This window comes from Haliaeetus albicilla, chromosome 26 (assembly GCF_947461875.1).
Source record: "Haliaeetus albicilla chromosome 26, bHalAlb1.1, whole genome shotgun sequence".
NCBI classification, from domain to species: domain Eukaryota; kingdom Metazoa; phylum Chordata; class Aves; order Accipitriformes; family Accipitridae; genus Haliaeetus; species Haliaeetus albicilla.
Genome location: NC_091508.1, coordinates 6,386,365 through 6,401,275, shown reverse-complemented (window position 1 = coordinate 6,401,275; position 14,911 = coordinate 6,386,365). Strand labels below are relative to the sequence as shown.

Here is a 14,911-nt window from a genome sequence, read left to right as displayed (position 1 = left end):
TGGAGATTTGATGCCATTTTGGAGCTGTCGCTGCTATCCCCATCTCCGGATGGCTCCCAGCTCTTCCCCAACCCCAAATCCCCATCGTTCCTCTGCCAGGTCCCTGATCCCAGCCCTCCGCTTCCTTGGGCTTATCTCAGCTCCAAGAAAAACCCTCAGCAGCTTCTGAAACCCCGTCAGTGTTTCCGGCCCCAGAGAGCAGATACCGCTGCTTCCTCGAAGCTCGGATGTGGTGGCTGTCACCGACACGTGGCCCCGTTGTCACTGTACCCGTGTCACAGCCGCAGCCCCGGGCTGCTGCTTACATCCAGTTGTGTTTGTGGAATATTGTGCTTTCTGCTTCCCTGTTGGGGTGAAGAACACTTTGCAAGGCAACAGTTCACCTCATGGCAACTAATTGTTTCCAGTTGCCTGCAAACAAACAGGCAGCAAACAGGAAAATCCCCAAAGCAGAGGATGGGGCTTTTTGCAAGCCCGGCGCCTCAACACTAGTGGTTTTTCTGTCCCCAGATCCATCCCCAGGTGGATCTGTTCGTGCGCTCCCTTGCACATGGATCCGTCTGTGCACTCATGGATCCCTTCATGCACACCCATGCAAATGGATCTGCTTGTGTGCATGTGGATCCAACCATGCACACGGATCTGTCCATGCGCACCCATGCAAATGGATCCGTCCCTGCACGCAGGGATCCATCCATGCGCGCCCATGCGCACAGATCCATTCACACACCTCTGTGCCTGCTGCCTGCCTGGCACCAGCAACAGAAAAAGCAGCCACGGGAGCCAGAATCAGCCGCTGCAGGAACACTCCGGAGCCTCTCACCATCCTCTTGTCCCTGACAGCTCCATTCCTGCCCTGCTTACACACACTGACACCCCAAATTCCCCCCATGCTGCTGCTCCCAGCACCCACGAGCCATGCAGCCCGGCACAGTGAGGGCACCCTGGTCCTGAGTCGTCTGCAACCCTGTGCGTGGCAGACACATCTCGGCTGTGGTGGGCTGCAGATGGCCGGGTTTTGGGGAGGAACTGGACACGTGCTGTGAGGGGAAGGTTGTCAAACCCACACAGGACTTTCTGCAGGAAAACTTATGCTGTGGACCAGGAGGAGCAAGGCACAGATTTGCAGTGGGGCTGCACGTTGGCATCGCCGATGCACTGGGGTGTGTGTTGGCATGCGTGTGAGCGTGTTTGTGCATGCTGCATATGGGACCGTGGGTGCACAGCTGCACATGTAAGGGGTGCATGTGTGAATTGGTGGTTTGTCTGCAAATATAAACATGTAACCCTGTGTGTGTGGAATGTGGGTGTGTGCATGCATGGCTGCGTGGTCACACAAGTGTGCATGCAAGTGTGTGTGCATGTAGGAGTTTATGCATGTGTGCATGTTGGGTGTGTGTTTGTGTGCACACATGCAGTGTGTATGTGGGTGGGGTGTGTGTGTGTGCGCATGTCATGGGTGTGCCTGCATGTTTGTGCATGCACATGTGGTGTCACATGTGCGTGTGTGTGTGCCCAGGAGTAAGCACGCACATATGCGTGTGTGCAGGCCTCTGGGCTGTGGGTGTGCATGGGTACCCGTGCCCAGATGTAAGCACGTATGTATACGTGTGTGCAAGCCCCAGGGTGCGTATGTGTGTGTGTGCGCTCTGCTTGCACGTGTGTACGTTTCCAGGGTGACCATACACATACACACATGTGCAAGGCCCAGTGCTGTGCATATGGTAGTGTGTGTGTGTGCGCATGCCCCAGTGCTGTGCATGCATATGTACACATGTATGTGTTCCAAGGGGTGTGTGTGCACATATGGGGGGGTGTCCGTTCCTAGTGTGTGCACATATGTGCATATATGTGTGCACGTGCCCAGGGGCATGCATGGACATGCAAGTGTGTGTGCCCAGGGGTGCACATACGTGTGTGTGCATGCGATGGTGCTGGGGGGGGTTGTCACGCACACAGTGCCTGGTGCTGCAAGTGTCCCAATCCCAGCCGAGTGTCCCGAGCCGAGCCAAGAGGCCCGATCCTATCCGATCCGAGCTGAGCCAATCCCAGGGTCCCAATCCGATCCTATCCGAGGGGCCTGATACAATCCGATCCGAGAGTCCCGATCCGATCCCAGGGTCCCGATCCGATCCCAGGGTCCCGAGCCGATCCGATGCGACCCGAGGGGCCCGATCCAATCCGATCCAAGGGTCCTGATCCGATCCTATCCGAGGGTCCCGATCCAATCCGATCCGAGGGTCCCGAGCCGATCCCAGGGTCCCGATCCGATCCGATCCGACCCGAGGGTCCCGATCCAATCCGATCCGAGGGTCCCGAGCCGATCCCAGGGTCCCGATCCGATCCGATCCGACCCGAGGGGCCCGATCCAATCCGATCCGAGGGTCCCGAGCCGATCCGAGGCGATCCGAGGGGGCCGACCGGAGCGGCGGGCGCTGGCCGGCCGCCAGCCCTTTCTCATAAACCACATGCTGCCGCGCCGCTATAAAGGGCAGCGCGGCGGCGGCGGCGGCTCAGCCCGGCCCCGCTCGGCCCCGTCGCCGTTTCGCCCGCACCTCCCGGTCCCGCCGCAGCCCCGGCCCCACGGCAGCCCCCATGCCCCGCCTCGGAGCCAAGGTACGGCGGCCTCTCCCGCTATCCAGCCCCCAAAAAACCTTCCCCCCCCTGCATTCCCCCCTCCCCCGCCCCGGCACGGCGCCCGCTGTCACCTGTGCGGTGTCCCCGGGGGGAGCAGCTCCCACCACTCCTTCAGCCCCGGTTCTCCTCGTCGTCGTCCCCCCCCCCCGCCCCGATCCCCGGTCACGCAGGGGGACGCGGCAAACCCCCTCTTCGGGGGTCCGCGGGGGGGGCCGGCTCCCGGCGGGGTGATGCTCCACCCCGGTTCGGTTCCCGGACCCGCGGGATGAGGTTCCAGCCCCGTCCCGGTTCTCGGTTCCAGCCCCTTCCCCGGTTCCCGGACCCGCGGGGTGAAGCCCCGTCCCCGCCCCGGTTCTCGGCTCCAGCCCCGTCCCCGGTTCCCGGCCCCGGCGGCGAAAGGCCCCGGCTCCAGCCCCGTCCCGTCCCCCGGCTCCAGCCCCGTCCCGTTCGCCGGCTCCGGCCCGTCCCCGGCGGGGTGAGGCTCCGGCCAGCCGTGGCCGTGTCTCGGCGGTGGCCCGGGCGGCATCTTGCAGTTTCACAAGAGGGGAGGATTTCTGGACAACCTCCAAGGGAAATTCCCCCCCCCCCCGCCATCACCCAGGCACCCTCTCGGTGCCGGTACACCGCGGAGGGGGGGCGTGCGAACCCACCCCGGGGGTCTGCTCCATCCCCACTTCGGGGGTCTTGGCGCTGGGACAAAGCCCCGTTACCCACTGGGGTCCTGCAATGGTTCGGGGCCTCCCCGCTTCTTTGCAGGGGGATTGGGAGGGGAATTTGGGGCGACGCCAGAGCCGCTGCATGGAAAGAGCCCGGCGGGTGCAGGCACTGGAGGCTGGGGGGGGTCCGGAGGGTGGGAGGAGGATTTTTGGGGATGGGTGGGTCAGTGCGTCAGACAGCTCCCCGGAGCCGGGGTGGAGGAGAAGATTTGCAGGAGAGACGGAGAAATGGTGCGGGAGAGGGAACAAGGGCTGGATGGGGAATGTGGAGGTGGCTGAGAGCCACGTCCAGGCTTTTGCCAGCCAGGCCCCGGCCACGCAGCCCCCGCAGCGGGCACTGGGAAATTCCCCACTGACCTGGCGCTCCTAAAAATAGCAGGATGGGGATGGGCGCAGGGGTTGGAGGACCATGGTAGGGTTATCTCGCTGGACCGTGGTCAAGCCCTGTCCACCACGAAGGTGGCAGCTCTGGAGGGTGGTGGGGAAGGGCAGGGGGCTCAGGGTGGGGGGATTAGCCCTGCTCCAAGCCTTTGCTCTGCCATGCTCAGGTGTGCCTGCTCCGCTGCACCCTGCTGTCATCCCTCCTCCTCCTCCTGGTCTGCAGCATCCATGAGACGGAGCAGAACAGCTACTGCCAACAGATCATCACGGAGAAGCACCTGGCCGAGCTGGAGGAGCTGGTGAGTGCCCTCCCCAGGCTCTGCCATGGGATGGGGGCTCTTTTGGGGCCGGGCAGGCACAAATCAGCCCTTATTTAGGGCTGAAAATAAGCAAATCAACTTATTTTCAGCTCCACCAGGAAAGTGATGGTACCCAGGAGCTGAGCATCCGTGGGCACGAGGGAGAAGCAGGCACGGGGGGGGGGGAGGGGGACGGGGGTGTGACGTGCTGTCGTGCCTTTAGCAAGGGTGGCTGTGGAAAACTGTCAGTGGGAGAAATGGAAGGAGAGGGGAAGCAGGAGCTGTCAGGACCGTGGCCGGGAAGGGGGCATGAATGGGGCTGGATGGGTGCAGGGGCGATGGGGAAGCGGTGGAGGGGACTGGTGCTGTGGGGCCGTGGCGTTTTCTGGGCGGCTGCGCAGGGGTTAAAGTCGAGGAATCCGGCTGCATTCCTGAGTCCAGCTGCTTGCCTGGAAGCTGGGCTGGCAATGGGGCTGTGGGTGGGTGGCAGGCAGCGAGGGGGGCTGTCGGCCAGGCTAGCTGGGTGCTGGAGCCAGCCAGACTGGAGCAATGGGTGCCTTCATCCCACGTGGCCCATAGGCAGCTCTGGGTGCTCACACCCACCTCACAGGGAGGCAACTCCTGGCCCCATCCTGGCTGCTGGGGCCATATCTCACCCTGGCCCTTGGCTCACCTCTAAGCGGGGAATCACGCGGATGTTCAGGGGAGAATCGGGAATTGGGGGCACGCAGGGATTTGCACGGTTGTCGCAGATTAAATTCTGCCATTGCAGCGAACGGGGTGCGCGGATGAGAGGCGATAGCGGCGCCTCCGAATCCTCGCCGCCTGTTTGCTTTGCACCGAGCTCTCTGGCTCACAGTGTGTAACTGCTGTGTCCCGGCTCGCTTTACCTCTTCCTCTTTAAGCACCGAGGTGCAGTGCCAGGAGCTGACAGATGTCGTGTGTGCAAGCTCAGCTTCCTCTGCTTGAGCTGTCCCTGCAGCCTCAGCACCCCGCATCCTCGGGGAGCCTTTGCTTTGCAACCCCCGGGGATTAAAAGTGGGTGCGTGGTTGAGGGGAGAAAGGGGATGGAGCAGGTTTGAATGGAAGTCGTGGTTTCCCTGCTGGGGAATGCAGCCCTCTCCTCTTCCCACTGACGGAGGAGCCAGCCCTCACTCCAGCCCCTGTGGGATAATGGAGCAATTGTTTCCGGGCCGGCATCCCAGGCTGGGAGGGCGAGGGCTGCCAGAATTGCCGGCCGGCCGGCAATTCTGGCAGCCCTCGCCCTCCCAGCCTGGGATGCTGGCCCGGAGGCAGGGGGGCTTGTTTGGGGTGGGTTTTCACCCCCATCAGAAAGGGTTGCTGTGTAGGGGGCCGGCAGCGCTGTGTGCGGGACCCTGGCGTTGTGTGATGCTGGGGGATATATGACCTCGGTGTCATGGCCACCTCCTTGCATGGCAGGATGCTCTTTTGCAGCCTGGCTTTAGCAGAGTGAGCGCTGTGGGGGAGACCCTGGGAGAATCAAGCAGGGCTGGGCTCTGCCGATGTGCTGGGAGGAAGAGGAGGAGGAGGAAGAGAAGTAGGGTGGGAACAGGCAGGGGGAGGCAGGCATCCCTGGTACGGGAAGCATGCTGTCTGATGGGAACGGGGATCCTGGGCTCACCCCTGCCAGAGGTTCGACCTTAGGGAAGTGTCTGTGCAAGGAAGAGGATGGTGTGGGATGAAGCAGGAGTGGGAACAGAATCCTTCCCAGCCCTGTGGATTTGGGGGACTCAGGCACCCCTTCATGGCCTTGGGGTGCCCGTGTTGGTTCCACTGCCCCTTGCTACTGTGTTATCCCCCCAGGGCCATGGGGTGACATCCTGCTCTCTCCTTCCAGGCTGACACCCAGATGCAGCACCCAGGCAGGGTCTCCTTCAAGTTCATCAATAAGATGCAGTTGGTGAGTGGCTCCTTGCTGGGTACCGGGGAACAGAAGGGGACAGGGACCAGAGCTAGCTGGTGCACGGGGCAGGGGGGGTCTGCAGGTCCGCAGTCTCCCCTCTCCTGTTCCCCTTTGTGGGAGGCTTGCCAGGAGGGACCCATCCTGCTTGGCCAGGTGGCTGTCGAGTCCCAGCTAGGGCAGCCTGTGGGACTGTAGAAAGGTATTTTGTGGCTCTGTGCCTCAGTTTCCCCCAGGCAGAGTGGGTGGGGTGCTGCTGCCTCTGCCCATCTAGTAACCAGTCTCACTTTTTTGGGGGGTTTGTCCTCTCAGAATGACTCCGTCTGCTATGTGAAAGCTGCCTTTCCTCTGCTGGGCAAGATCCTGGAGCGAACGGAGTTCAAGGAGAACTCGTCCAATGCCAAGAAGATGCAGATGGTGCGCAGGATGTACAGGCGCATCGATGAGAATGTTGACCCCTGCATCAGGGAGGAGGATGATGAGGAGAGAAAGGTACAGTGTCCCTGGCCTTGTGGGGTGCCAGATCTGCAGGGGTGTGGATCTGAGTCCTCATCCTTGGGTGAAATAGAGTGTCCAGAGCATCCTGGGGTGGGTGCGTGGGCAGGACCTTGAAGTGGAGCAGAGATGGAGTGTGCGTGGACACAGGGAACCATGGGGGAATCCACGGGGTGCAGCGTGGTACCCCATGGCGGTGACACTGGGTGCCCTGCATGGTCGTGGAGCTGATGCTGAGCCCGGCTTTTCCTCCAGCTCTCGCAGATGTGCTTTGAGGAGTTCACCACCTCCCCCTATGAGATGCTGGTGCTGGTGAAGCAATTCTTCCAGGACATCAACCAGCTGCTGCAGAACCAGGAGACCTTCGAGAAGGATTGCAGCCAGGTCTACCACAGGACCTGCTTGGGACCCAGGAAGGCCGAATCCCCACCAGGTGAGATGCTGAGGCTTTGCCTCTGCCCGGCAAACCCGTGCTGGGCTGGGGGGCTTGGGCTCGCCTGCATGGAGCAGCTTGACAGCCGCGTGTCTCCCTCCGTGGGCACACGCGGGCGCCGTGGGCACGGCACGTGTCTGCGTTGATCCCCGTCTCTGTCGCTCGGCTGGTGGCCATCCCTGCGGGGTGGCCTTGGTGGTGTGTTGGCGAGCTCTGCGTCTGTGTCTGGGGAGAGCCGGGCTTGGGAGAAGGGGCTGGCCACCCTTTGGAGGTGGGATTTGGGCCGAATCCTGCTGGAAACAAGGCCAGAGAGAGAGAGATGCTGAGGGGGAATAAGGAGGAACCTCCACTGGCCCGGCTGAAGGCATCAGGCTCGGCTCCGTCTCAAAGGCCCAGGGCCCGGGTTGAGCGTAACACGGAGAAATTGAGGCGTTGGGATCCCTCTGCCACCAACGTGCTGCATGACCTCGGCTGCATCACTTCAACTGCCCCGTGCCTCAGTTTCCCCCGACCAAGCCTTCGGGGAGAGCATTGCCCACGGGGGTGGAAGAGCCCTGTGTTGCTGTCCGTGCTTTTGCGAGCACCCGTGCTGTATGTTTGCATGCCTGCAGAGGAGATGTCTCGCTGTCGTCCGTGTGTCGGAGCTGTGCCCTGTCCCTCTGCCATGGGGGATGTTAAACGTGGCTGTCCAGCTCCTGCAAGTCATGGATAAACTGCTGTCATCAGCTCAGGGGACCCACTGATTCGGGTTTGCTTCATCCTGCCTGCTGCTTGTCATCTTTGTGCTGCCACGTCTGTCCCTGCCTGCTCCCTGCCTGTTTCCTGCCTCACCTTCGCTCTCCCTTTTTTTTGGGGGGGGCTGTTTGACCCACTTGCCTGGGGCCACGGGGAGGGACGGGGATGCTGCCCCTGACCTCGATTCTGCTGGCTATGCCTCTCTTGGAGGCTGGTGACCCCACGGCCGTCTCTTCTCTCTGCTTCTTTCAGGTGTGGGGACAGATCCTGACTGCAATTGCCTGTCCCCTGCCCTCCCTTCTGCCACCCAGCCCTCCCTCTCCGCTGCCACCCATGCTAGCAGGGAGGTGGCACCCGCTAGCACCCAGGTCCCTTACAGCCTCTTCCATGCCACCCTCACTGACTTAGATGCCCCATCTCAGCCCCCCAGTAGCACGGATGGTGGCTCGGGGACCGAGGAGGTCCTAGGTGCCGGGGTAGGTGACACGGCGTCAGTGCCGTCCCCCACGATGCAGCAGACGGCTCCAGCTGACAGCGCCGAAGCCCTCCTGGATCCGGCCGGGACCCTTGGCGTGGTGGCGGTGGACGTCCCCATCCTGCATGGGGACGGAGACCTGGTGGAAGGGGGGACTGAAATGGTGGCCGGCCACCCGCCGCAGGATCTGGCCCAGCAGCAGGGAGCCTCCATCCTCCTGGACCATCCCAGCGGGCTCAGGACCACCACGCCGGCAGCATCCCCCAGCACTGGCTTGGCAGGCGGCAGAGCCACGATCCGTCTCACCGAGACATCCGAGCCCGTCACGCAGCTCCGTTTCTCCAGGATGGCCCCAGAGATGCGGGGCCGAGTGCCGGGCGGCCCCGGGGACGGGGCGAGGGTGCGAGGCTGGGGGCTGAGCCGGCTGCGGGAGCCTGAGGACGGCGGGGCTGGCCCCAGCTTTGACTCTGGCTTTGTTCTGAGCGCAGAGCAGCGCAGGAAGGAGCCGGCCGTCAGGGAGGGCCGCCAGGAGCCCCTGATATACATCACGGTGGCCAGCGTGGTGGCCGTCTTGCTGGCCATGGGAGGGCTGCTCTTCTACAAGTATAAATCCAGGGTAAGCCCCGCCCCCCCGCCAGCCCCTCTGCCTCCTCCCTGGGCACAAACATCTTCTGCCTCAGTTTCTCCACTTGTCTCTTGCTCCGTGTGGGCTGACCCCCACTTTCCCCATCATTTTGAGATGTGGGGGGGGGACAAGCAGTGGTGCTGAGCAGGTGAGAGGATGTTATTTGGGAGATTCCCCCCCGTCATTGCGCTGGGGGTGAGACCCCCCCCCGCTGCAGCCCCCTCCCCTTCCCCAGGGCTCATCTCCCTGTTCCCCCTCCCTCCGCACAGGTCCTGGAGCGGCCGCTGGAAGATGGAGGCTGTGACCCCGAGGAGCCAGAGAGGAGGTGGGTGCAATATCACCCTGCTTGGGGGGGGCTTTGGGGACCCCCACCCTGGGCCACCCTGCCCTAAACCCCCCGGCTTTCCCTCGCAGGGCGCTGCAAGGAGCAAGGGGACGTCCAGAGCTGGAGACTCAGGAGCTCTAAGGTGAGCAGGGTCTGGATGGGACCTCGCAGGGCTCTGGCCCAAGCCTGTGGGGATAGTGTTGAGTCCCTGGACTGTCCCCACCTGCACTGACCTCAGCCATAGGCGGGGAAATTTGGCTGCTGGCAGGGGCTGGATGGAGTGGGAAGACATGGAGAGGAGCAGGTCTGTGCCCCAGTGCTGCCAGAATGCGGTTTTGCAGCCTATTAATCCATTACCAGCACTTTCTTAATATATATAGTATTTTTTCCTGTGGTTTTTATGTGTTTCCCCACCCGCCCCACCCTCCCTGGCAAAGCCTCGGCTCCCACTCATCTTTCTCCTCTTTTCCTCAGGGCCCGAGGCGGGGTGTGAAGCTGCTTGGGGGATGGATCCGGATGTTCCTCGCCATGTGAAGGAGGGTCGGCACGCGCCGGCCCCTCCATGGTCCCGCCATGATGCTGATGCTCCCTCTTCTCTTGCCCCACTCTGGTGGCCAGAGACTGCAAAAAACTCCCTGGCAGGGATGAAAGGATGGGGGGATGCGCCTTGAGTGGGACCCCTGGACACCAGAAAGGCCAAGGGCTGGAAGGTGTTGGGCCATCACCGAAGGACTTTGCTGGGACGGTGGCGGTGGCTGACGTGACACCGTGGTGCTGAGCAGGACGATGGAGACGCTGGCGCTGGATGCAGGATGATGGATCCCGCTTGGACATGGCCTGCGCTGGCTGAAGATGGAGGGGACCAGCTCCCCGGATCCACTGGCTCTTCTCCTACCCCACCATGGCGGGGTTTGGAGCAGCACCCATCACCCCGCTGTTCACCCTGCCTTTCCCGAAGCTTCAGCTGGAGCATCCTGGATGCCAGGGGGGGTCAGTCACTGGGACTCCCCCAGGCTGCACAACCCCAGCCCCGACTTGCAACTTAAACCCTCACACTGTGAATATTTAAAGCCCACCGGTTCCCGCGTCCCCGTGCAGGGCCAGGCTTGGGGGTGGCACTTGGCACCGTCCTGGTCCCCATCCTCCTGCCAGTGGAGATCTGGCTCTGGTCCTGTGCCCGAGCTGGCCTCGGCTCACCGTCGTGCCGTTAGGGTTTTATTTTTAATATAGCGGATGAAAGTCTTTATCCCACAGGAGTATTTTACAGGGGGCCTGTTCTGCCCCCCCACAGGGTTATTGCTGCGAGCTGGCCTCGTCTGCAACTGGATTTCTTTTGTGACTGCGCTTTAGAGAAGGGAAATGGGGCCGGGGAAGGACTGGATCAATGTGGGCGTAAGAGATGGAGATGCCCCAGCCGGGTACCTGGGGACTTTTCAGCTCAGCCCCACCTCCCTGGCTTTGGGAAGAGCCTGGTTTGGGATGCACCAGCCCCAGAGATACCCCAAATCTTGGGCTCGGGCTGCATCCTGCCCTGCCGCAGCATCCCTCCGGCCCCGAATGTGAAGCGTGGCCCATGCTGCTCTTGGGTTTTGAAGTATTATTTTTATACAGTGGAACAATGTGGACAAACCAAACTGTTTTTAAAGAAAGCATTACTATTAATTTTTTTTTAATATGTATTTATGACTGCCAGAAGCAGGGGTTTCCAGTGCAAGGGACTGGTGTAAATCAGGAGGAAAGCCCTGACCACAGCAGGGAGGCTGAGGCCAAACTCGTTGCTGGTGTAAGCCACCAGCTCAGCACTGATTTGCACCATGGAGGAGACACCGACACCGTGCCGGCCCCGCTCCTGTGGGGGAAAACTTGCCTTTAAGCTGTGTCGGATTTATTTTGCCTCTGGTTTATTTTTTTTTGATACAGTGAAATGTTGAAATATTTTATACAAAGTCATTTAAAGAAGTCTATTTAAAGAAAATAATAGAAAACATCTTGTATATTTAATATTATTAATAAACAGAGATGTGTAGCACTGTGTAAGCCTGGGAGCTGGTGGGAGAGGACAGGGCTGATGGGGGGATGCAGCCTGTGACCACCCCGTCCCAGCCCTGGGGTCCCTGATGGGGGGATGGCAGAGTGGGGGGTGAGGGGACAGAGAGGGGATCCGTCTCCGGTGTGGCTGCATCGGAATGAGTACTGGGGGGAGACATGGGGGTCCTGCTGGAGCTGCCCCCAAGCCCTTGGATGGAAGGGGGGCGTGGAGCCCCCCCCCCCATCCTGGCTCCAGAACGCTCCTGGGCCAGATCCAGGACCCAGGGCTGTGTCCCCTCCTGCTTGCACCTGTACTGGGGCTGCTTTGGTGTCCTGCAATGGGGGGCTTCCCGGGAGATGAAGGGGGCAGCTCTGGGCTCTGCCTGGAGCGGGGGACACCCAGGGAAAGCTGCCAGAGCCCCTGCTCGGGGACCGTGGGGCGGAGGTCTGGATGTGGCCAGTGGCGGGGCAAGGGCTCGGGAGGTCAGGCTGCTGGCCGGCCATATCAGCCTGACCTGCTTTCCTGTTGATGCACTCGGGAGTTCACGGCCACCAGCACCAGGGCAGAGGGACGGATCCAGCCTTCCTGCCCCCAGCCCATCCGCATCCCTCCGGGTACAGGAACCTTTTCCCGGCAGCGGGGCCCCCCAAAATCTGTGCAGTGGGTTTGGAAGCAGCTGTTTAAAGCAAACACACTTGAGGTTGCTCTCAGCAAAACTTCCTGCAAGCACTTCACTTGGAAAGGCAGCACTCGAAGAGGCATTTCCTTCCCCCCCACGCCACCCCCCCAGCTCCCCTTGCAGTCCAGGAATGGGGGAGCCCAGCATCCCCCCCCCCCCGCCTTGCACGGAGCCAGCATCTCCGGGGGGGATACCCTGGGCACCAGGGGGCTTCAACGCCATCCTGAGCCCCTACCAGCATGCTCATGGTGGGGTTAGTGTTGGGGGGTTGCAGGGTTAAGCCTCCCCCATCGCTCGCCCGGGGGGGCGGGAAGGGCAGGATGGGACCCGGGGGGCCTTTGTGGGTGTCGGGGCTGAGCTGCTGCCTCGTTTGCTGACAAGCAGGATTCCTCGAGGAGAGCTGACTCAGCCCAGCCCTTCCTCTCCCCAGCAGCAGCCGGGGGTTTCCCAGGTCCACATCCCCTTCCCAGGGAAGTGGGACCTATAAATATCCCACCAGATTCAGGCCACAATCATTATGGTCGGATTTGGCGGGGTATTTAAGGTCAGAGGCTGCTCTTAGGGGTGGGCAGGGTGCCCAGGCTTGGGGGTACTGGGGGCACTGGGGGCAGCGAGTCCCTGCCCTGCAGGCAGCTCCAGGTGGAAGCCGGCTGCATGGGAGAGGGTGTTAACTCTGGAGCTGAATGATGGCAGGGCTGCGATGGCAGCTTAATGCTTTGGTAGAGCTCAGAGGAGCAGAGATGGGAGCATCCCTGGCTGCCAGCGGGGATGTGAGGAGCACCAATACCTGCCCCCTCCAGATTTACACCCCACAAACCCTCATCCCTGAGCCCCCAAGCTGCTTTGAGCAGTCCAAACCTGTAAAGGCACATGGAAAATGCAGGTAAAAAGAGAAAACCCATCTCCCTGCCCCAGGGTTCAGGCCAGGAGGTTCCCCCTGTTTCCAATGTCCCCAGCTGGTGGCCTCTTCCCCACCTTATTACTAACCTGGCTGGGAGTGGAGAGGTGATTCCCTGCTCGGAGCAGAACCCCCCACCAGCCCCCCACAATTTGGGGGCAAAATTGGGTCTCAGCCTTCCCCGTCAGGGATCCCATAGCGGGCGGGGGGACATGGAGCCATATCCCCAGCCCTTCATGCTTGTAGGGGAGGGTAGAAAAGAAATGCCCCCCCCGGGGGGTTGAGTGGGGCACGGAGGGTGGTGGCACCCTGGGGTCCCTCCTGGGGTGCAAGATGGGTGTTTGTGCCTTAAAAAGCTGCCTCGATGGGGTGAAAAAGGGTGAGTTTGGGGAAAAGATGGCTGGTGGGAGGGAAAGGCATCAGCAAGCATCTCCTGGGACCTGCTGGGTACCAACACCGCACAGGCATGGCGTGGCACAGGGTGGCACAGAGTGGGGCCACCCTGCCCCAGCACCCTCCTTGGGCACCCCAGCACCGAACCCAGGGGGGTGCCCCACATCCCCAGTCCTTGCAGCACCAGGGGGCTGGGACCTCCTAGGCTCATCCCACTGACCTGAGACCCCCCCCAAGCAACCTGAGACCCCCCCAAGTGCCCCGAGACCCCCCCAAGTGCCCCGAGAGGGCTCTGCCCACCCTGGGAAACCTCCCCCAGCACTGCCGAGGGCACCGCAGAGCTGCTGACGGGGCAGAAGCGCCCGGAAAGGGCCCCGGGGCCGCGGTTCCTGGGGCACAGCGGGTCCAGGACAGGGTTTTGGCCAAGGAGCTGCTGGAGGATTTTGGTGGCCAGAGGCCATTTTGTGGCCAGACGCAGCGATTTTGGTTAAAAAATGTTATCTGCACCCCCCTCCCTGGCGTTTTAACCCAAATGCTGATGTTTTCCCAGCTTGTATTTTAAGGGAATGCCCCTGGGAAAGCAAAGCCTGAGTGGGGCTCAGACACCCCCCGGTTGCCCGTGGGGGGTTTGGGGATGGGGACGGGGTCAGGGTGCCCCACGGGCAGGGCTGCTGCCCGCCCTGGGACAGAGACGCAAGCCTGTCCCCAGGGTCCTTTTGAGGACCCTACGGACATGGGGGTGATGCCCGGGCAGGGTGGGTGAGCACCCATCGGTGGGGGTGGAAGTGGGGTGATGCCCGGCAGGACAGATGGACACCCATCAGCAGGGTCAGGACCCATGCCTGTACCCTGCTCGCACCTGCACCCTCAGACCCCAAACCTTGCTCGCTGCCGGAGGGGGGTGTGGGTGCTCTCGAGGGTCCCGGGTGAGTGCTCAGCCCTGATCCCTGCCACGGTGCAGGATGTGGCCCCTCAGCATCCCTGGGCCCCATGGGCAGGGCGCGGATGTCCCTGCCTGAAATGAAGGGGCCAGCGTGAACCCCACGCTGGGGGACCCCACTGTGAGGAGGAGGAGGAGGAGGGGAGGAAGGCAGCCCTGCCCAGGCCCAGCACCCACAAACAGGGCTCAGCACCCCCACCCCTGGAGATGCAGGCAGGTGATTCCCAGGGACCTCGGGGCCCCACTGAGCTCGTTAATGGATAATGAGGGCCGGGGAGGTTATGGACGGGACCCTACGCTGGCACTGAGCCGGAGGCTGCCGCGCTGGCGGGTGCTGGCACCCATTCGGGGCCGGGCACCCACCCAGGTCGTGCACCCGCCCAGGGCTCAGCACCCACTCGGGGCAGGACACCTACCCTCCCTCTGCCTTCCTGGGCCGAGAGGTGAGAGAGGGGCAGGATCGGGCCCGGCGTGTCCCATTCCCCCCCGGCCGCTCCCCCCGTGCCCCCCTCCCACGGGCCGCCGACCCCCGCGGGGCTGCCTGGCCGCATCCTGCTCCTGCCGCCATCCCGCGTCATCTGTTTTTTCCCTGTGATTTCTCCATTTTCTTGAATTATTTTCCCCGATTTATTTTTTTTCCCCCGATTTATTTTTTTTTCCCCGTGATTTACTTTAATCTTTTTTCCCTGATTTATTTTTTCCCGATTTAATTTTTTCCCCTGAATAAATAGAAATATCTTCTCCTGAGAAACCTTGTTCTTTTGTTTTATCTTTTGTGATTAAATTTGGATTTGTTCCGCGTTTAGTTTCCCCCGCCCCAGGCTCCGCCCCCGCCCCGGCTCCGCCCCTCCGCCCCCGCTCCGCCCCCGTCCCGACTCCGCCCCCTCCGCGCCGTCCCCGCCTGCCCCCGCCAGGGGGCGCCGCGCCGCC

General features: G+C 62.0%; 1 protein-coding gene across 2 annotated transcripts; it reads left to right on the top strand.

Annotated features, from left to right (window-relative positions):
- Positions 1 to 2,477: 2,477 nt before the first annotated feature.
- CSF1 (colony stimulating factor 1) lies at positions 2,478 to 11,068 on the top strand. Of its 2 annotated transcripts, none has more exons than XM_069771906.1 (9): positions 2,478 to 2,616; positions 3,902 to 4,033; positions 5,892 to 5,954; positions 6,267 to 6,446; positions 6,705 to 6,882; positions 8,581 to 8,708; positions 8,987 to 9,042; positions 9,132 to 9,184; positions 9,517 to 11,068. In XM_069771906.1, the coding sequence occupies exons 1-8, from the start codon at positions 2,596 to 2,598 to the stop codon at positions 9,181 to 9,183; spliced, it is 810 nt and encodes a 269-aa protein (XP_069628007.1). In that variant the 5' UTR covers positions 2,478 to 2,595; the 3' UTR covers position 9,184; positions 9,517 to 11,068. The 2 variants fall into 2 exon arrangements, with proteins under 2 accessions (XP_069628007.1, XP_069628006.1); XM_069771905.1 differs by having other exon boundaries at positions 7,870 to 8,708.
- Positions 11,069 to 14,911: the final 3,843 nt, after the last annotated feature.

Excerpts from the sequence above, each read along its gene's own strand:
- CSF1 (XM_069771905.1), top strand. The coding sequence starts at position 2,596 with ATGCCCCGCCTCGGAGCCAAG. Across the intron at positions 5,955-6,266 it reads TCATCAATAAGATGCAGTTG|AATGACTCCGTCTGCTATGT; the intron begins GTGAGTGGCTCC and ends TTGTCCTCTCAG. Across the intron at positions 8,709-8,986 it reads TCTACAAGTATAAATCCAGG|GTCCTGGAGCGGCCGCTGGA; the intron begins GTAAGCCCCGCC and ends CCCTCCGCACAG.